We start from the raw sequence: 23,385 nt of genomic DNA, 5'->3' as shown, positions 1-23,385 counted from the left end.
ATATTGGGATGTTCCCTGTCACCCAGTAAGGAAATACTTCCATAGTAGAGTTAGGAATACAACACATTGTTGGAGAGAAGTTTTGTATACAAGAAGTGTGAGTAATGATATGAGAAAAACAAAATACAGAGAAGGTCTGGCTGAACATTAGTTACATATAGTGTAAACGAACAATGAAATTGAGATCAAATAGGAAACCCAGACATTTGAGCAAATTAAATCTTTGTCTGTTTGTGTAACAGTATAACAAAGTTACTATGAATGGTGTCTTGTATTCCTCTGCACTAGGAATGTCTTTACAAATGACTAGAAAAGTGACCTGCATAAAACTTCATCTTGATAGACCTTACACCAAATTTTTGTCAGGGTGAATTGCCATCTATTACTATTTCAGAAATATGAAAGAAGATTTTCTTCAGTTATGGTGGCCTTTATTCCTGCAGGATTTCCATTCATATTGACACTGTGTACCAAAAACAGAAAAAATACATTTTATTCTGAAACTTGTTGTTTAGTAATCTGCAACAGCCAGTGCTCACAAGTTTTGTTAAGTTTTTGAGGTTTAGTTAGTTTCTGTTAACCCCCGAGCAGGTGTGTCTAAGCATAAAGTGCGCCAACCACAAATAAAATTGTTTTGCACCATTCCATTGTTGTTTCACAGTTACAAGCCCATGCCTATTCATTCATTATTGCTTCAGCTAACACAGTAATAAATTGTTTTGCCATATATCCATGTGAGCAGCAGTAATATAAAATAAACAGCAGGCAAGATGTGAAAAAATTTACATTGTGTGCATGAAAATGACACAGGTTGTGGGCTAGTCACACAATCCCACAATGAGGCAGTTGTCTACAAGATAATTAGTAATTGAATAAGTGGCTGGCTGGGATCTGATGCAGCTGCACTGTTTAAAACTTCCAGTAGTCATTACCGTGGGGTATCGCCTGTACATGGCAACAGAGTGATACGATGGAGGTTCATTTCATTGTTGAACTAAAAAGTGCTTTAGGTCATATTATGCAAGTTTATTTTGCCATTCATTAATTACACTAAGATTAAACAGTGATTTTGTACATACATGTTTGCCTTGGTAACATAAAGACATATGTTCAAAGTACGCCGCATGCCTGCTCGTGTTATGAAAAATGGCACCCCTGCCTGAGAGCTAAATATAAACACAGTGCACACAGTCAACATAATCAGAGATTATTATTCTTTCTGACCGGGTTTAGAACTCTTGGAGGCACTATATGAAATATTAATGAATGATGGCAAATGAAAACTCGATTCTAAAGATGTGATTTGCTGTAGTCGAACAGTTAGGCAAGGCACAAATTCACGAACTTTGTTTCAAGAAATTTTTCATGAATATCTTGTGTACTGACATTGGAAACGAAAAATATTGTTGAACATTCTCATAGCTACATTGATGTACTCATTTTTATGAATTTTCAACTCTATAGGGGAAAAATTGTTAATAGAAGGGAGAAGAAAAAATGTTGAACTTACCTTGGATATGACTCTCTATAAACAAGGGCTGGAGCAAACATGAAATACACAAAGTGGTTGAAGTCTGGTAGTAGGACACCTGTTGCATCAGTATGAGGCTTGAACATTTTAACTTTTGGCACTTGACTTCGTAAAAATGCGTAGCTCTTCATTATCATTCGCATCTATAATACAAAATGTAAGATTAACAAATATGAAATGAGTGCAAAATAATATGATGACGAAACATTCTGGATGGAATATGTGCTTTTCTAAGAGAAAGAACACACTATGAAGAATAAAACGTGAGCAAATCCCTTAAAAATGACCATGACACAACTGAACTGAAGGAGAGTACATATATGATACATCCAATTACAAAACATTGTAAAACACTAATTTTATTACGTGGTTAAGTAGTAATAATAGCTATGTTGGTTATCAGCTTACACTAATTATTATTTAATGGTATTTGAGACATTTCTCTGTAAAGTACTCACATAATTATTAATTAATTAATAGTAAAGCTCAAATCAGACTTTATGTACACTTCTTCACATTAGAACAGCGATTAAATTAGATTTATTTCTGCATTCTGGCCCAAGATGCTGAAGTTGGCCATAGTCTTTGCATGAAGTGTGCTTGCTTGCTTGTGTGTGCAAATTGTGTGTGTGTCTCTCTTTGACTGATGGAGGCTGTGCCTGAAAACTATATGTAAGTGTCTTTTAATTGTGCCTGTCTGCAACTTGATGTGCCTAATTTATGGTAAGTAGCAATCTGTGACTTTTACAGTTTGCTTTGAATTCTTGATCAGCATGCTTCTGTCACTGACAAACATTGCAATTAAAAATTATGTCTGAAAGCAGATCACAGATATCTGCTAAGAACCGTATGCTAAGCCCTGAAAGGTGCCTTATCTGTAGTTCCTTCCCCATGACCTTACTTTTACTTAAATCCCCGTTGTTGATATTGTTGTATGACACTGTCTTCTGTTATGGAGATAAGGTTACAATTATCTTTGGAGGTGATTGTTCCTGAATGATCTACTTATTATGGATCTATTGGAATAAGAAATAAATCTAACCTAATCTGTAACCTAATCTGAAGGAGTCTACATAAAATATGATTTGAACTGTACTACTACTTCATTAATGATTACGTAAGTACTTTATAGAGAAATGTCACAAACATACAGATTCCAAGACTTACCTGCTCACAAAGGAGGATCATAACTGAGATAGGAGGTAACTGATTATATTGTATAACATGTACTGGGAGCACCAGGAAACCAACTTTGAAGGCAATTAGGACAATCAGAGCACTATTGTCCAGAAGTTGTCTCTGAAATCCTGCAAGGAAACTGATGAATAAGCACATGCATAGAATTCAACTTTCAGTGATGTCAATAAGGAAGTTCACATACATAACTTTCTCTACGTAGCTATATTTTGTAATTAACGTCTTAAAATGTGTATCATACCACAGAAGAAAAGATTGTTAGTTGAAAAATGGGGATTCAGACTCAAATTTATACTTACAGAATACAGGAGATATCAATTTCTGGCAAACAATAACTCAAGAAGTATGTTAGAGAAACCAATGCTGTTACTGTTATGAAGTAGCCATAGGCCGATTACATCACACTTCTGGCACAATGTCTTCACCTCGCAGGTTTACTTACCATTGGCCCACAGGGCTTCCTTCGTGATAAACAATTTACAAACATCTCAAGGGTACCACGTGTTATTGACATGATACCATTTACAAATAGTCTGTTGATTCTCTGATTGTCACAGGCACCACCAGCCACACTGAAGAGCAGTGCATGTATTAAGAAATCTACACTACTGCTATTGAGAAAACATGTTCCATCTGCTTATCATGTGATCACAGTCGAACTTCCTCCTGCTAGATATTTAAGGCAGAGTACAACCTCCAGCAACAGCATGAAACTGCTCGTTCTGTTCCACAACAGAAGCCAGCTACACCTTGTAACCCATCAACTTGAACTTGCTAAGACCATCCCAGACACTATTGTCTATACTGCGCAATCTCCGCACTTCTTCATGGCATGCCACACAGCATGACCCTACAGACATTTCTGTTACAGCCACTTGAGATGAAGCCTCCCTACAGAATTATTATCATACCAGTGGACTTGGCTTCTGTTACTTTTGAGTGCTCACAACCGCTCTTTCAGTTGTTAACTGAACCAAACTTTATATGAAATTGTGCCATGAATAAAGCGTTCTGAAGTTCAACTTGGCAGTCATCGTTCACAAAAGCTTCCATTACCCACTGTGGGCCTTAATGGTCACAGCTAATATTCATTTCCTCAAACATGTGATAATTTTCATATAAACTGAAACAAGCTGGCCATGTTTCTTTTACTTTGTAACTTGCTTCTCTAGTGAGGGTTTTCGTTCAATAACTTACAGGTCCATCTAAAAATGGTCATAAAACACAGAAATTTCTGATTACTGCTTCATATTGTTTATGTTTGTCAGTAAAAAGGTTGAATTGCAGGTGCATGAAAAACATTGATTAGTCAAGACTATGACAACTATCAAAGACCCTGGATGTGTTACCAACAAGAGCATCTAGCCCTCCTCAACTGAAGATCTTCAAGATACAACAAGAAGAAATGTGCAGCTACAGTCTGTATCAGCATCATTGAAAGCAGTGAGAAGATCTTGCACATGACAACACAGACCTCCAGCCTACAACCAGGGTTTTCTGTGTGCAGGAACAACAGCTCTCAGCTAGCAGCCCACCAAAATACAACAGGTGCAGAAATTAAACTCCATAAACCTACATTAGAGGAGAACGTGGTGAATGGTGCCCCAAAACTTTATCTACAGTCTAAATCACACAAAAAAGCAATCTGTCCCAATGGAAAACAGACATTAGTACCTCTTACAATATTAAAACACAATGTGCAGTCAATGTTTAGTAAATTGTTAGAAATAGAGCTACTCCTGAAAACTAATTTACAATTGGATGTTCTCGGTATCACTGAGCATTGGCTAACAAAAGGTAATATTGGAAAAAAAACACCAGTTGGAGAATATAATCTAGTTAGGTAATCTTGTCAAAATGAAAGTAAGGGAGGTGGTACAGCTATCTATGTTATAATGAATGTGAACTACAAACACCTCACAAAGCACAACAATATTCTGACAGTAAAACATTTTGAATTTTCTTCAATTATCTTGACAGACTATGACATTGATACTGAACTTGTACAGACCATAAAATCCAGATTTTCAAACACTCCCTTGAATCACTCTCTTGGTATGCTACTAAATAAACTTCATACAGTCAATAAAATTTTGCCAGTGTGTGGAGATTTTAATATCAACTTCCTTGAACATGGAAAGAGCACAGAAGAACTCCTAAATATTAGTAATTCATTTGAGATATCTCCAACTGCTGAAATTCCAACAAGGATCAATGAAAACACATCAGCAGCTCTCAACCAGATGTTTATAAATGTAGATAAGCAATACTACTCAACTGAAATCATTAACACAGGTTACAGTGACCATGAAGCCCAGATGCTAACAATAAATTTACACTGAAAAAAATCAATGTCCTATAAAAAGTACAGTGCAAAGGCAGCTTAATGAAGAAAACATAATTAAAAACACTTATCTTCTAGAGACTAAGAACTTGTCAGAGGAACCTGAAAAAAATGATGTGAGTAGCAAGCTTAATTCCTTTCATAAAACATTTCTTCATTAGTTCCTGGCATAATTACTTTCACAAAATATTTCTTCATTAGTTCAACATTGCATTCCCATTAAGAACTGGAAACAAATGCAGAAATTCATGTGTAACAAAATGGATAATAGTCTCTAGCCAAAAAAGTGCTACCTGAAGAACTATATGAAATACATCCCCCAACAATCAGTCTTTCCTTCTCATCCCGTACTGTAAGTCTCCCCTGATCTGCAGTTCTGTGTGGCTTTCCCAAAATCTACCACTTTTCCTAGACCTCTTCAGTCCCTTTCCTTCACCCTTTTTCCTTCCCCTTCAACCCCACTGCTTGAAGAATGAGCCACGGGCTCCAAAAGCTTGCCAATTACAAAAGGTTTTTATACGAGTGTTCTGCCACTGCTTGGTGACTAGATTTTTTTATCTATTCAATTAAATAAGTTTGTCAATAAAATACCCTGAGATGGATGATAAGTTTAGAGCATTCTTTAAGTCTTAGTGCACTGTCTTCTAAAAAGTAATTCAGCAAGCAGAAAAATTATATTATGATAAATTAATAACAGTATGTAGAAATAAAGTGAAAGACATTTGGAAAGTTGTGAAAAATGAAACTGACAATCAGAACCATCTTATAAACAAAACCTTGAAGCTCAGTCTAAATGATAAGCCAGCCGCGATGGCCAAGCGGTTCTAGGCGCTTCAGTCCGGAACCGCGCGACTGCCACGGTCGCAGGTTCGAATCCTGCCTCGGGCATGGATGTTTGTGATGTCCTTGGGTTTAGTTAGGTTTAATTAGTTCTAAGTTCTAGGGGACTGATGACCTCTGATGTTAAGTCCCATAGTGCTCAGAGCCATTTTGAATCTAAATGATGAGTTGACATCAGAACCCAAAAAAATCATAAGTGATTTTAATGACTATTTCAGTTCAATAGCTGAAAACCTGATAAAGAAGAACTGCCATAGAGCCAGTACACAACACCCTACACATGTGGAAACCATAAAAGCCTCAGTGTTTCTCCACAAAGCCTCAAACACTGAAGTGCTCACAGTTATAAAAAGACAAAAAAATAAATTCTCCAGTGGCAGTGACAACATACCAGATTTTATTGTAAGGAATTGTGGGGAATACATTGAAGAACCATTAACTGTTACAATTAATGCATCCTTTAGTAATGGACTTTTACCTGACCTCCCGCAGGTTGCTAAAGTTACCCTACTCCACAAAAAGGGACTACGAAATGATGCAGCTAATTACAGGCCAGGAGCACAACTCTGCACATTTTCAAAAATATTAGAGAAATTGGTTTACACCAGATTAGAAAATTTTGTTAACACATTCTCTTTACTGTTGGAGCACCAGCATGCATTTAAAAGATCTAAAACAACAACCACAGTACTGTATGAATCTCAACACAACCATAAAACCATTAGATAACAAAGAAATTTCTACTGGTACTTTTTTTAGATTTGTCTGAAGCTTTTGACACTACTGAGCACACCATACTCCTCAGGAAGTTGGCCAATAAAGGTATGAGAGGAACTGCGAACCAATGGTTAGATTCGTATCTATGAAACAGATTGCAAAAGGTCGAAATAAAATTAAAATAAAAGAACATCAATGCCCATAAGTGTATTGTGCACTCCTCTGAAAAAATATGCCTGTTATATATGGTGTACCGCAAGGCTCAATCTTGGGACCCATACTGTTTCTGTTGTATGTTGATGACATAAACGGCTATTTGCACATAAAACAAGTATTCTGGTAACTGGCACAGACAAAGCTGACCATGATCAAAATATTAAACCACTTATGTCATCATTGAGTGACTGATTCAATGAGAACAATCTCATCATAAATGTGCAAAAAACATACACATCAGTTCTACCTCAAATGAGCTATCAACTGTGTATTACATACTAAGGGTACTCAGCAAATCAAGCACTAAAGTAGTTCTTACACAAGTATGTTATTCTTAGTAGAGATGTCTTTAAAATGCAAAAAAATGCAACAAATAATATGCAATCTGAGGCAACAGAGGCAGGCAACATTTCACGAAACTTGGCATTATGATACTGCCATCTGTTTACATTTGTAGTATTATACCATTTGTTAAATCTTATCTATTAAGCAAAGACAGCCCATTAATATTAAATGAACACATTCATAAGTAAGAAATGAGACAGCAGTCTAACCTACGTATCTTTCAGGCCAGAAAAACTTGTTACCAAAAAGTGTCCTAAATGTTGGGGTACAGATGTATAATAACCTACCAGCTGAAATTAAACAGAAATACCAAGCGTTTTCAGATATAAATTTAAAAAAAATCTTCTGGAGCAAAACTTTTACACAATAAATAATTTTTTTGAAAAAGGTAATAAATAGTAAATTTCTTAATAATTGATCACTTACGCATGATTATAGTGCACGTTTCCCTCAAATATGAACAAGTGAAAGTACAGTGTAATATGTATTACCATGTTGTAATATTGAGCAAACTTTCAAGAAACAACTAGAATTGTAACAATGTAATTGTAAAAATAGTTGTAAAAATGTATGCTGACTTTATCAATATCATATGTGCAAATTGTACAATATTATGACTACTTGGATCAATAAAATACAATACATGCAATACATGAAAGTCTGGGTTCCCAACAGTGCTCACACTACTTGCAATCCATGCACACATATGTTCCTCAAGCCTTTTACCCATCAGTTCTGAAGTGATGGTACAGTGCCTACAGTTCACATTAGGAATGGAACAATCAATATGTGGCTGGACGTGGTTAAGAGCCAACATATTGAAAGGGCGTCTTCTTGACTGGTAAGTCCACTGATTAACATCCTCAACTGCAGTTTAGGAGAATCAATTTCAGTTCCTCTTATTATCATTCTAACTTAAATTACTTTCAATCACATTAGGCAAATGCTAGTATGGAACCTTTAACTGGCCTTATTGTTTCTTTTCTTTTTTCCCTGCATGCCAATGAGCCATTATACTTTGTAAAATTCTCCACTGCAGCTAGCAACCCTAATGGATGTTTTAGATTTTCCATCTTGTCTCACAGAAATGGTAATACACAGTTGTAATGATTTTGTTACTGTCTAAGTATGACAGAATTAGTGAATATATGTAGCTTCACAACAATTTTCTCTTTTTAATTTTTTATTGTTACTAGCATACTTGCCTTTTGGCTACTGACAGTAGTAATTTAACAGTTTTAGAGCCATGTCCATTCAAGAAAAAATTTGCATAGATAGAACACAAATCAGATGGAATTTATGTGAATACTGTTGTAGTCTACTGATGTCATGGAGAGCAGCACTACCATCTGTCAGTAAATTTACATCTGTAGACATAAGAACAAGTATTTAAAATGTTGCAACACTGTGATAAGACGAGGTGGAAACATACAACACACGTGATGTCAGCTTTCAGAGATTGCTATGTATGCTCAATTACTTGCCAGATGCATTCTCTTCACACAAAAGTACAACATGGTGTGATGAATGTGATGTAATGCTTACAGTGAGTGAACAGAGGGACTATGAGTTTGTAATGCCATTTATGAACAAGTTATAGTTTATAATGAGGGGTGATTTCTGCCCTCTGTTCATCTGGTGTGTCCCTAGCACATTTTACGAAAACCTGCCAATACTGTGTAACAGGATTGATACAGTAAAGAGCCATTGTGCTATATTGGCAAGCGAGGGCACTATAATCTGTACTGACAGACTTTGCGCACAGGTGGAGGGACATAAAAAATAATCAAGTGCCACACTTGGCCTATGGCCAGTTTTGTGGAGTACCTTTATACTGTATCATGTGCTGCAATGTTACTAGACACCTTTTAGCATGTGTATTATATCTCTGCCGGCCGAAGTGGCCGTGCGGTTAAAGGCGCTGCAGTCTGGAACCGCAAGACCACTACGGTCGCAGGTTCGAATCCTGCCTCGGGCATGGATGTTTGTGATGTCCTTAGGTTAGTTAGGTTTAACTAGTTCTAAGTTCTAGGGGACTAATGACCTCAGCAGTTGAGTCCCATAGTGCTCAGAGCCATATTATATCTCTGTGTTCTATTTTGTTTCATGAACCATGATAACCTTGATAATCTGTTAACTTATGGATATTAATGTACAAGGTGAATTAAAAATGTTTGTGATTGGACTAGAATCCAAATGGCAGTGTCTGTTTCATGTGTGTGTGTGTGTGTGTGCCTGCACATGGAGAGTACACAGCAACACACTAGGCAAAAAGTATTTGATGACAGCAGCCTTTCAGAAACAATGAGTGTGAAGCATTATGTGAGACTACAACAGGGAAACACATGGTGTTTAAGTTTCATAACAATTTGTTCAAGAAAATAGCAGTGTTGCTTTAACTGTATAGAGCAGAAGCTTCATCTGAAAATTGTTCTAATGTGATTCATGAGGGAAAGGAAACCCTTTTCTTTCACAATTTTCTTGAGCTTTCCACTACATCAAGTAATTAAAAGCCCATAAGCTTCTGGCTGAATGCTCCTCATTAGTTATGACAATGACTGAGAAGTATTCTGCTGAATGCTCGGGGATATTTGACCACTCAGTGCAGCTGGAAACTCAAAAAAAATTTCTATTGTCATGAAACCATGCATTCCTAAACCTTTTAGGTTGACCATCAATAAGCATAAAAACAGACCTCAGACAAGTGTGACTGATACTAAAACAAAACTGGCTATTGCCATTGTAGCTGATACTGGAGGAAATGAGAATCACCAAAAGCAAGACAGTTATAACTCCATCATTCATAGATATTTGGGTAATTGGAAGATCTGTTCCCAATTTGCAACACAATAACTGAAGGTGTCATTGGAAGAAAATGCTAACAATTAATTTAGTAGAGATTAGTCTCATCATGGTACCTCTTGTGTTTTCCAATGCAGCACAGGCTGGTAACCAGTACCACCATTCATACTGCTAGAAATAACTGTCTACTAAATAAACTGTTTTGTTTTATTACACTGATGTGCTTGTCTTTCAATTTAAGCAACATACAACCAGCAGTGACTCAAAATATCACTCTTGTGAAATAGCACTTTCTTTCACCAATCCCTTCAACTGATTGATGAACAGAAACCAAAATTAAAATGTTGGTGGTTTCATTGACATGGTACAAGTAAATTTAACAATCTGAATAGGGACCAAATTGGTCAATCTTCATATCAGTAAGGAGTGGATGCTTTTGGCACAGATGGCATATGGTGATTATTTTATATAAAATGACCTCTAAAAAGCCCAGTTATTCATGGAAGGGTTGTTTTAACAGTAAAATTCAAGGAATGTCTTGAACAATGGCTAGAGAAAGTTGATGGTCAATAGGCATTACTCTCTACCTATCTTATGGAAGTTCTGTGAGTATGGTAAAAGAAATCCATGGTGGATATGAATGGTGGAAGGAAAACTTACCAAATAGTTGCAGAGCTAAATTATTCTGTGAGTCTCATATATGTAAGTGTGACAAACTAAAATGTGATATTTATGGTATAAGTTATGTTACTAGAAAATATGCAAGAAATATGAGCATTTTTTCAGAAAAAGCTCTGTTAACAGTAGAAACATTTAAATTTTTACTCTATAATTCACTTGTGTGTCGTAGGTAAAGCATTTTTTACTACTAGTTAAGAATTTTTTTTCCATTTATCTTCATAGTCAGAGGGTGAGGTTGTAATGGGAGTTGTGAATAACAAGAATAAGTATGGCTGCAGAAGAAATGAATGTCATGTAAAGAATATCACTGATTGATAATTTTAGACAATTTTATATTTAAATTCTCCCTACAAACTACAAAGAAAATGCAGCAGATTTCTTACGCATTGATTCATATTTTATTTTGTAATAATGAAACAATCCAAACATTTAATACAGAAAATAATTTTCATGGCAGATAGCCACAAATATTGAACTGCACTATTTGGCAGCATATTTTAACTTATCCACTGTGCCACATAGCCTTATTCTGCTTATAATGAATGTATAGTACATGTAAATACAGTAATTTTCTACAAGTCTAGAAATATATATTTTTTTACAGAAGTTCATTTTACGTTTGGCTTCATTTATACATTTGACAACTTACCAGAAATAGGCAATGAAACGCGAAATGATGCCCAGTGACAGAATGCAATGAACAGTGCAAATACTGCAAGTTGCATGGAGGTCCAGGTTGCCATTACAATGTGCAGTCCACCAAAATTCCAAAATATAGTTGAGAAGCCCAGCTTCAACCTGTGTAAGAATTTTAATCATTATACCTCTCAATTTAAAAAAAAATTAATACCGTAAAGCATCATTCCTAGTTACAAATCAAGTCTTCAGCACTTATTTGATTGACTTGAATTACATGAATGCTTACATACAACATATGTTAAATCTGTAGTACCAGTAAGAATATGATTTAATGAATGTGTACTGAATAAATAAAACATGCACAAACAAACAGCTGTGCGAAAATGTGTTCAAAGCCATAATTATTCACCATTATGAGTGGGAATTAATACTTGGACTTGTCGCTTTGATCAAATATTATCACTGTTATGAATCTATACTTACAAATACAAGAGATTTCAGTTTTTCTATTACACTATTCAATTTTATGTTTATGCACTAGCTGTTAAATACATGTGGGTCCAGATGCATGCTAGCATACACAGTATGAATATAAATATTGTGTAAATGTACGTATGGAAGTTATTAACAGGACTTTGGACTAAAAAAACGCTTTCTGGTTCTATACTGTTTCTTAAGTTAGGTCAGTCTTGCTGACTGAGGGTGAGGAGCATTGTCAAACTTGATGTGGTGAACATGTGTGCAGAAGTGTCATGAGTCATTCAACACAGTATGTACTGTGCCAACTTCACTGTTAGTGATCATGAGGATGGAAAACATGGAACTACTGTCTTAACTCAAGAAACAAGTAATAGTGCAGACACAAAGTACAAGACTTTATTGATCCACATTCAAGTACATTCAAGCTTAGAAACAATACAATCAGCAGTAGAACACATATGAGAATGAGCACCTAACGTGCTGTCTTTATATAGCAAATAACTCTGGTAGATGGCGTGGCAGAAGCTGTGCCGCGAGTATGAGTTGTGGGTGGCCTCTTGTGGCTGGTCCATGCAATGCTGAGGGTGGGTCTTCGATTGTAATGCATTGGTGTTTAACTGTATTTTTCCTACTTGTCACTACTTCTTGCGAGTGTTTTTGCTTTTAGGAAGCTTTAATTGTCGAGTGCTAGTAATAGTGTTCCATAGATTTCGTGGTTGTTTTGAATTCAGTCAGAGAGAGTCCCTTTAGTCAGCCATAGTGCCAGTAGTGTCAGTGTCGTCGTAACTGCCGTCCGCTTCACGTCTGCTGTGCAGCGAGCTACCTTAATTTAAGTATTAACTGTATTTTTATTACTTGTCACTTCTTCTTCCGTGTGTTTTTGCTTTTAGGAAGCTTTAATTGTCGAGTGCTAGTAATAGTGTTCCATAGATTTCGTGGTTGTTTTGAATACAGTCAGAGAGAGTCCCTTTAGTTAACCATAGTGCCAGTAGTGCTAGTGTTTGTTTTGAATGCAGTCCAGAGACAGGTAGTGCTATTTCCATTGTTTTCTACAAGAAGTGGCTAGTATCCACAGTTTAGTCAGTTTAGTCAGCCACCTTTAGTGAATTAGCAGTCTAGTTAAAAGTTGATTAACTCTCTACAGTAAATTGATTCCTTAGGATGGATAGGATGTGTGACTGCTGTGTACGGACGCAGGAGGAGCTGGCCACTGTTCGCGAACAGCTGAACGTGTTGATGGCCGCGGTCAGCCGTCTTCAGGCTGCTGCCTCGGAGTGTAGCGGCAGTGGGGAGTCTGGTGTGTCGCATGGTACACCCCAGGTGTTACATGCTTCACCCACTGTCCCTGCTGTCGAGACATCTTCGCGGGTACCGGGAGCGGTTGGGCCACCCTCTCCCCAAGGGGAGTGGCGGGTTCAGCGGCGTTCACGGCGCACGAGGCGGAGGGTCAATGTGGAGGCTGGCCGTGTGGCATCGCCCGCTCTGCCTGTGAGTGGACATGTGGCCGCTCCTTCAGCAAGGTCCGAGCAGGCACACGGGGGGAGGGGTTTATTAGTGATTGGGAGCTCCAACGTTAGGCGGGTGATGGAGCCCCTTAGGGAAATAGCGGAACGGTCAGGGAAGAAGGCCAGTGTTCATTCTGTCTGCTTGCGGGGGGTCTCATCCGAGATGTGGAGGAGGCCCTGCCGGCGGCGATAGAGAGCACTCGGTGCACCCGACTGCAAATTGTTGCTCATGTCGGCACCAATAACTCCTGCCATCTGGGTTCAGAGGTCATCCTCAGTTCGTACAGGTGGTTGGTGGAACTGGTGAAGGCGGAAAGCCTCGCTCGCGGGGTGGAATCAGAGCTAACTATTTGTAGTATCATTCCCAGAACCGATCGCGGTCCTCTGGTTTGGAGCCGAGTGGAAGGCTTAAACCAGAGGCTCAGACGATTCTATGGAGATCTTGTGTGCAAATTTCTCGACCTCCGCTATTAGGTGGAGAAATGTAGGGTCCCCCTGAATAGGTCAGGCGTGCACTACACGCCGGAAGCGGCTACAAGGGTAGCGGAGTACGTGTGGAGTGCACATGTGGGTTTTTTAGGTTAGAGAATTCCCTCCCTAGGCCCGACAAGACGCCTCCTGAGACGCGGCAAAGTAGGAGTAGGCAAAATGCAACAGGGAATAACAATATTAATGTGCTAATAGTAAACTGCAGGAGCGTCTATAGAAAGGTCCCAGAACTGCTCTCATTAATAAACGGTCACAACGCCCATATAGTACTAGGGACAGAAAGTTGGCTGAAACCAGACGTAAAAAATGGTTCAAATGGCTCTGAGCACTATGGGACTTAACTTCTGTGGTCATCAGTCCCCTAGAACTTAGAACAACTTAAACCTAACTAACCTAAAGACATCACACACATCCATGCCCGAGGCAGGATTCGAACCTGCGACCGTAGCAGTCCCGCGGTTCCGGACTGCGCGCCTAGAACCACTAGACCACCGCGGCCGGCAAAAACCAGACGTAAACAGTAATGAAATCCTAAACTCAGATTGGAATGTATACCGCAGAGACAGGCTGGACAGTGAAGGGGGAGGCGTGTTTATAGCGATAAGAAGTGTAATAGTATCGAAGGAAATTGACGGAGATCCGAAATGTGAAATAATTTGGGTGAAGGTCACGGTTAAAGCAGGCTCAGACATGGTAATTGGATGTCTCTGTAGGCCCCCTGGCTCAGCAGCTGTTGTGGCTGAGCACCTGAAGGATAATTTGGGTAATATTTCGAGTAGATTTCCCCACCATGTTATAGTTCTGGGTGGAGATTTTAATTTGCCGGATGTAGACTGGGAGACTCAAACGTTCATAACGGGTGGCAGGGACAAAGAATCCAGTAAATTTTTTTTAAGTGCTTTATATGAAAACTACCTTGAGCAGTTAAACAGAGAACCGACTCGTGGCAATAACATATTAGACCTTCTGGTGACAAACAGACTCGAACTATTTGAAACAGTTAACGCAGAACAGGGAATCAGCGATCATAAAGCGGTTACTGCATCGATGATTTCAGCCGTAAATAGAAATATTAAAAAAGGTAGGAAGATTTTTCTGTTTAGCAAAAGTGACAAAAAGCAGATTACAGAGTACCTGACGGCTCAACACAAAAGTTTTGTCTCAAGTACAGATAGTGTTGAGGATCAGTAGACAAAGTTCAAAACCATCGTACAACATGCGTTAGATGAGTATGTGCCAAGCAAGATCGTAAGAGATGGAAAAGAGCCACCGTGGTACAACAACCGAGTTAGAAAACTGCTGCGGAAGCAAAGGGAACTTCACAGCAAATATAAACATAGCCAAAGCCTTGCAGACAAACAAAAATTACGCGAAGCGAAATGTAGTGTGAGGAGGGCTATGCGAGAGGCGTTCAATGAATTCGAAAGTAAAGTTCTATGTACTGACTTGGCAGAAAATCCTAAGAAATTTTGGTCTTATGTCAAAGCGGTAGGTGACTCAAAACAAAATGTCCAGACACTCTGTGACCAAAATGGTACTGAAACAGAGGATGACAGACTAAAGGCCGAAATACTAGATGTCTTTTTCCAAAGCTGTTTCACAGAGGAAGACTGCACTGAAGTTCCTTCTCTAGATTGTCGCACACATGACAAAATGGTAGATATCGAAATAGACGACAGAGGGATAGAGAAACAATTAAAATCGCTCAAAAGAGGAAAGGCCGCTGGACCTGATGGGATACCAGTTCGATTTTACACAGAGTACGCAAAGGAACTTGCCCCTCTTCTAGCAGCGGTGTACCGTAGGTCTCTAGAAGAGCGTAGCGTTCCAAAGGATTGGAAGAGGGCACGGGTCATCCCCGTTTTCAAGAAGGGACGTCGAACAGATGTGCAGAACTATAGACCTATATCTCTAACGTCGATCAGTTGTAGAATTTTGGAACACGTATTATGTTCGAGTATAATGACTTTTCTGGAGACTAGAAATCTACTCTGTAGGAATCAGCATGGGTTTCGAAAAAGACGGTCGTGTGAAACCCAGCTCGCGCTATTCGTCCACGATACTCAGAGAGCCATAGACACGGGTTCACAGGTAGACGCCGTGTTTCCTGACTTCCGCAAGGCGTTCGATACAGTTCCCCACAGTCGTTTAATGAACAAAGTAAGAGCAAGCATATGGACTATCAGACCAATTGTGTGATTGGATTGAAGAGTTCCTAGATAACAGAACGCAGCATGTCATTCTCAATGGAGAGAAGTCTTCCGAAGTAAGAGTGATTTCAGGTGTGCCGCAGGGGAGTGTCATAGGACCGTTGCTATTCACAATATACTAAATGACCTTGTGGATGACATCGGAAGTTCACTGAGGCTTTTTGCAGATGATGCTGTGGTGTATCGAGAGGTTGTAACAATGGAAAAGTGTACCGAAATGCAGGATGATCTGCAGCGAATAGACGCATGGTGCAGGGAATGGTAATTGAATCTCAATGTAGACAAGTGTAATGTGCTGCGAATACATAGAAAGATAGTTCCCTTATCATTTAGCTACAAAATAGCAGGTCAGCAACTGGAAGCAGTCAATTCCATAAATTATCTGGGAGTACGCATTAGGAGTGATTTAAAATGGAATGATCATGTAAAGTTGATCGTCGGTAAAGCAGATGCCAGACTGAGATTCATTGGAAGAATCCTAAGGAAATGCAATCCGAAAACAAAGGAAGTAGGTTACAGTACGCTTGTTCGCCCACTGCTTGAATACTGCTCAGCAGTGTGGCATCCGTTGATAGAAGAGATAGAGAAGATCCAACGGAGAGCAGCGCGCTTCGTTACAGGATCATTTAGTAATCGCGAAAGCGTTACGGAGATGATAGATAAACTCCAGTGGAAGACTCTGCAGGAGAGACGCTTAGTAGCCCGGTACGGGCTTTTGTTAAAGTTTCGAGAACTTACCTTCACCGAAGAGTCAAGCAGTATATTGCTCGCTCCTACGTATATCTAGCGAAGAGACCATGAGGATAAAATCAGAGAGATTAGAGCCCACACAGAAGCATACCGACAATCCTTCTTTCCACGAAGAATACGAGACTGGAATAGAAGGGAGAACCGATAGAGGTACTCAGGGTACCCTCCGCCACACACCGTCAGGTGGCTTGCGGAGTACGGATGTAGATGCAGATGTGGATGGAGAGGTGGCCACACTCACAGCTCATATCCATGAATGATGTATAGAGTTTTAGCATCATTCCCATTGGGGAAAGGGCGCTCCTCTGCAGCGGGTATTAGGATGGCTGTTGACAGCTCTGTGGCATCCATGGTGGTCGTCACAGGTGATGGCAGTGGTGGAAGTGGATTCTAGGCCAAAACTGGTAAATAGGAACTCAAGAGGCATGTCAAGGCATAATCTATGGAAGAGTCTGCAACACACTCTTTCATTTTAACCTTGGACATGAGGAAGAGACATTCCATCACACCATTGATTTGTGGTGGAAAGGAATGCCTTGATGGATGCAGAAATCATTGAAGGCCTGAGACAAACTGTGAACCATTATCTGTAACAAGTGTATGTGACAATTCTTCAATAATTTTTTTTTCAATAGAAAAAAATGCTGTACTTTGAAGTATAGCAGACAACGTATGGAAATTTAGAGAAGGCATTGATAATCAACAACCAATAAGAAGTCAGGAATGGTCCCATGAAATCAATATCGACATGTTCTCATGGATACTGCAATGCGAGCCACAGACAGAGCGACTCCCATGGCGCAATAGGTCAAAATCGTTTTGTAAAGGGTCAGAAGCCCTGCCTGGAGGCCTGTCTGGCCAACCTTGCTGAAAAAATTGAACAACATGGTGCAAAACCAGATTGGCAATTACAGCAGCTGAAATTTAGGGAGTCCATAATAGGATGCCCTTCCACTGTATGTTATGTCTCAACATCTATGTGAGAACAAAGGAGCTCATCCCGATCGAATGTAGGATCTGGCTGCAATGGAAGCCAGGACAGGGCATCGGCATTGGTATGCTGTGTGGAAGGCCAAAAATGTATTTCACAGTTTTAGCGAGACAGAAACGAGGCCCAGTGCTGGAGAAGATGTGCTTCCTTGTTGGGCAACGAGGAAGGAAGACTGAACAATGAAACGAAAGGTTGTCACCCGTAATGAGGTGGAACATAGATCCACACAAGAATATATGAAAATTTTTAAGCACGTAGATGATAGCAAGCACTTACTTTCCAACTTGGGAGTAGTGCTACTGAGCTGAGTAATGCATTTGTAACGCATTAACTATCGCACATTCAGAACGATTCTCATAGTGATGCGCAAGAATGGCCCTGAGGCCATACTGGGAGGCATCTGTAGCCAAGACCAGGTAACAAACAAGGAGCAAAATGTAAGTTAGATTTCAAAAGTGTGAACACAAGTTCGCAGGTCGGTGTCCACATAAAGGGAACGTTCTTGTGGAGTAATTCCTGGAGAGAACGGCCCAACATAGTGGCACCCAGAACGAATTTATGATAATAGGCAATTTTCTCTAAAAACTCTTGAAGTTCTTTGACATTTGTAGTGTTATGCAGAGCATCCTGAGAAACCTCAAACCCCAAATACACAATTATTGGTTGCTGAAAAAAGAGAGACTTGCCAAGTTGTACTTTATCCAAGACTGTGAACAATGAACGTAAGTTGCATAAGTGTTCGTCCAGGTATCCACCCTCCACGACGATGTCATCGAGATAGTTGATGCAAACAGAACAGACATTGTCAGTCGTTCCAAAAAACACTGCAAAACTGCAGAAGCGCTAGCTTCACCCAACTGCAATCCAAAGAGATTGTTAACCACATGGAGCCGTTCCGGATTGTCATACAACAGAACCTGTAAACAGTATTCAGATAAATCAATTTTAGAAATAAACTGGTCAACGGCGAGTTTCGCCGATAACTCGTCCTGGTGGGGCAAAGGGTAGGTGTCAGTGATAGATGGGCGTCAATGGACACGAAAATCGCAACAAATATGAAACTGACCGTTCGGTTAACAATAACGATGTGGCAGACCACTCACTTGACGTAATAGGCTGAATGATCCCCAACGGCGTCAGTCTGTCTAACTCTGATTTCACTCGATAATGCAAGACCACTGGAGTAGGGCGTGCGCGGAAAAATCTCCGGCTGCGCCTAAGTTTCAGAATAATATGGGTCGTAAAATTAGTAGGACAACCTAGCAATCGGAGAAAAAGAGTTGAGGATGCAGACACAGGATCTAACTGCTGGTGAGGGACCTTATTGGAAACGAGGTGCACTGCATCCACAGTAGAAAATCTGAAAACATTGAAAGCATTCAGACCAAACAAACTGTCGCTGCCAGCATCACTCGCTACCAGAAAAGTCAAGGAACGAAACACAGATATATACACAGTGGGAGCCGTAAACTGGCCTAAAATTGGAATATGCTGCTTGTTGTAATTCATCAACTGTCGAGTAACAGCAAATACTGGAGATCCTACGCCCAAAGTCACAGCTGCACCCGTGTCGTTTTGACACCGTAGCACTTTGTCTATTGCTTGCACTTCAGTAACTAGCTTATTGGTATTAGTGAGCACTGGAGACAAGCCATTAATATCCATGCCCGTTTCTGCAAGAGAAGGCTGGGAACGACACAGAGATGCCGTACACTGAAGCGACAGAAGATACGGGATAGCGATATGCACCTATACAGATGGCAGTGGTATTGCGTACATAAGGTATAAAAGGGCAGTGCATTGACGGAGCTGTCATTTGTATTTTGGTGATTAACGTGAAAAGGTTTCCGATGTGACTATGGCTGCACAACTTGAATTAACAGACTGTGAACACAGAATGGTAGATGGAGCTACACGCAAGGGGCATTCAATTTCGGAAATCGTTAGCGAATTCTATATTCCGAGATCCACAGTGTCATGTGTGTGCCGAGAATACCATTTTTCAGGCATTACCAAATTTCAGAACTTACATCTGACCACAGTCAATGCAGTGGCCGATGGCCTTCACTCAACAGCTGAGAGCAGCGACGTTTGCATAGAGTTGGCAGTGCTAATAGACAAGGGACACTGCGTAAAATAACCACAGAAATCAGTGTGGGACATATGACGAACGTATCCATTTGGACAGTGGGGCAAAATTTGGTGGTACTGGGCTATGGAAGCAAACGACCGAATCGAATGCCTTTGCTAACAGCATGACATCATCTACTAGGCCTCTCCTGGGCTTGTGACCAAATTGGTTGGACCCTGGATGAGTGGGAAATCGTGGCATGTCAGATGAGACCCGACTGCAGTTGGTAAGAGCTGATGGTAGGATTCAGGTGTGGCATAGACCCCAGCAAGACATGGGCCCAAGTTTTCAACAAGGCACTGTACAAGCTGTAGTTTGTTCTTCTGCCACGGCAAACCCCCCGAGAACTAACTGACGCCCGATGACCAGGAACAGAAGCCATCATGGTGACGTCGCACCAAGCTTCAATCTAATCGCCAGCAGCATGAGACACCTCGAGGGGTTGGGCCATCAAAGACTGATTTTCGAAATGGAGTGCACGTTGACGCACTTTTAATAGGTCCAACTAAATGATGGCGCAACAGACGATAGAAACAGCATAGGAATCATGATTAGCATCAGTAACAAACTGAATGTGTGACGGAAGCTGTGGAGTTCGGCTGCTCGAGCCCGGTAGGACGGTGGGGCTGTTTATGACGAAAACAGAACTCGATATGTGCCACAATGATGTGCGTGCATTTACGGTGATAATTTGGCAACAACTTATGCAACTCGTTGAACGGAAGTGACGCTGGTTCCTGGAATGGGGCTAAATGGCACGACAACTGGTAGAGCGGAGGGGAAATCCAAGAGAGAAAATAAGCCTCACACATGTTAGCATCAGTGACACCAAAAGCGAGGAAGTGTAGCCGATTGTCACTTCTCGTAAGATTCTCAGTCCTCGGCCACACCATCGTTAAAGGGTGCAGGGAGGCGGGGGGGGGGGGGGGGGGGGGGGAGGGGGGCGGTGAGGGCAGTGCCGACGCCGACGGCGTAGAAGCCTGCATAGTCAACGTGGCTGACAAATTCATATTAGCAACCGTAAGAGCCTATTGCTGCTCAAGAAGATTCTAGACCAGTGCCTCCATAGACGTGAGAACCGAGGTAACAACCAAAGAAACCGAGCACAGGGCAGTGAACACCACACCCGTCGCCAATTGTGTCGTAACCTAAGACACAAGCAATAGTGCGGCCACAAAGACCGAGAGGTTATTAAATGCAGATGTAGGGGAAAATTACGAAAAAATTCTATTTTTTATTGCATAATTTATTAGACTGATTCTTTAGAATAACTTCGTAAAGTTTCATAATCGAGTTCTGGATAGAAATATGTTTTAAAAGAGTTTGTTTGGGCGTCTGCTCCTACCGTGTCCCCTCTTTTTTGTTGTGATCCAACCCTTCTGTACGTTATAAATATTTTTGTGTGTTCGTTTTTCGTTCACAAAATCGAAACGAACTGCAGATGAGTCTAGAAGACTGTGACAAAGTTTACCTTTTTTGTCCTTTGTTTACAACGTGCTTTTTAGAAGATGGAAAGCCACTGTGAGGTAGAGATGGGTCGAACTCGTTCATTCCCGTGAACTACTTCGTTCGTTTCACTCTTTGCCGTGAAGCGTTCAAATGAAGTAGTTCTTTCACGAAGTACGGAAGCCTGGCGAAGTTGCCCAGTTCGCCGCTCAGCCGCGGCTACGCTCGCTTCGCCTCGCTCGTACAATAAAGCTTCGTAATACTTCATAATTTTACCAACAGATGGCCGAACTATGCACTAACGTGCACGGAACGTTTTACGCTCTTACAGTGTCTGAGAGTTAATAGAGCATGGACGAAGGGGACAAAGGAAAGATAAACAGAGAAACCTGTCACATATAATCTTGCTCGACATTTTCTCATGAAGCGCCCAAAAAAGTCTTTATCTGCCCAGTGAAACGTTATTTGTTGTATTCATGGACTGAAAACTAGGGCTACCAACGAAATGCAGTCCAATTTTATGTTCCTTTTAAAATTTAATGCAAAATAGAATGAGTGTGCTTACCACTGTTACAAAGTCTATATACCTACGTTAAGTAATTATTCAGAAGTTTTCCTGTAGATTTTATTTTTGTTGAGAATAATAACCCTCCAAACTCAAAACGTAAACTGTCACCTGTAGTCATTGGTACAATTTCAGGTAAAATCCCTCTTTATTTTCTTTGGACAGCAGTTTCTGTGTCTTTTCACTCTCATACAATGGCTAGCAACTCGCGATCGCGTAAAAGTAGTGAAATTTGGGGTTTCTTCGCCAATGTAGGTGATGGGAAAGCAAAGTGTAATTGTTGTTCTAAGTGTATTTCATATAAAGAAGGAAATACATTTAATCTAGCGCGTCATGTTCGAGTGCTGCATCCAACAGTGTCATTATCAGTCAGGCGCTTAGGCCGGTATTACACTATCAAATTTCTTTGTCAAAGATTTGATCAGGGATGTTATCAAATATTCCGTCAAATATATTTGACAAAGATCTTTGATGTAGCGCTAGAAGGGGTATTACACAGTCATCAAAGTTTTCGTCAGAGTTCAAGATGGCTGACAACAACTTATTATTAACTAGAGATGGGTCGAACTCGTTCATTCCCGTGAACTACTTCATTCATTTCACTCTTTGCCGTGAAGCGTTCAAATGAAGTAGATCATTCATGAAGTCCGGAAGCCTGGCGTAGTTGCCCAGTTCGCCGCTCAGCCGCGGCTACGCTCGCTTCGCCTCTCACGTACAATAAAGCTTCGTAATACTTCATAATTTTACCAACAGATGGCAGAACTATGCAGTAACTTGCACGCAACGTTTTACACTCTTACAGCGTCTGAGCTAACTTAAATAGAGCATGGTCGAAGGGGACAAAGGAACGATAAACAGAGAAGCCTGTCACATATAAAGAAGGTATTACATTTACTCTTGCTCGACATTCTCTCATGAAGCGCCCAAAAAAAGTCTTTATCTGCCAAGTGAAACATTATTTGTAGTATTCATGGACTGAAAACTAGGGCTACCAACGAAATGCAGTCCAATTTTATGTTCCTTTTAAAATTTAATCCAAAATAGAATGAGTATGTTTACCACTGTCACAAAGTCTATATATCTACGTTAAGTAATGATTCAGAAGTTTTCCTGTAGATTTTATTTTTGTTGAGAATAATAACCCTCCAGATTCAAAACGTAAACTGTCGCCTGTAGTCATTGGTACGATTTCAGGTAAAATCCCTCTTTCAGTGTTATTAACAAACCTTTTATTTTCATGTTGGCTGTGCGTGCTCACACAGCCAGCCTCTTCATTTGTATCTGTAATATTCATTTGTCTGCAAGCGCTGCGAACGTTAGGCTACCGGTAGACTGAACTGCACAAATAGTCACGGGTAATGATGTCAGCACTGCAGGAAGCAGCTGACGCTGCCTTCCCCTCGCCCCTCACCTCCCATACCCCTCGCAAACGTATCGTTTCCCACAAACGCCGCGCGATTCGTCGACGGGCAGTAGAGGGGGGACTGAAGTGAAGGGAGAATGAGT

At 40.3% G+C, this 23,385-nt stretch overlaps 1 protein-coding gene across 2 annotated transcripts in view; it reads right to left on the bottom strand.

Annotated features, from left to right (window-relative positions):
- Nucleotides 1–23,385, bottom strand: part of LOC124595121 (sterol O-acyltransferase 2-like) — a 298,068-nt gene that overhangs the window by 116,921 nt on the left and 157,762 nt on the right. For both annotated transcript variants that reach the window (XM_047133717.1, XM_047133718.1), the window contains 3 exons: nt 11,323–11,471; nt 2,699–2,838; nt 1,511–1,674 (listed from right to left, as the gene is read on the bottom strand). In XM_047133717.1, the coding sequence (XP_046989673.1) occupies nt 1,511–1,674; nt 2,699–2,838; nt 11,323–11,471 (453 nt within the window). The remainder of the gene's footprint in view (nt 1–1,510; nt 1,675–2,698; nt 2,839–11,322; nt 11,472–23,385) is intronic.

This window comes from Schistocerca americana, chromosome 2 (genome assembly GCF_021461395.2).
Source record: "Schistocerca americana isolate TAMUIC-IGC-003095 chromosome 2, iqSchAmer2.1, whole genome shotgun sequence".
In the NCBI taxonomy this organism is placed as follows: domain Eukaryota; kingdom Metazoa; phylum Arthropoda; class Insecta; order Orthoptera; family Acrididae; genus Schistocerca; species Schistocerca americana.
This window is presented reverse-complemented; position numbering and strand designations above follow the sequence as displayed.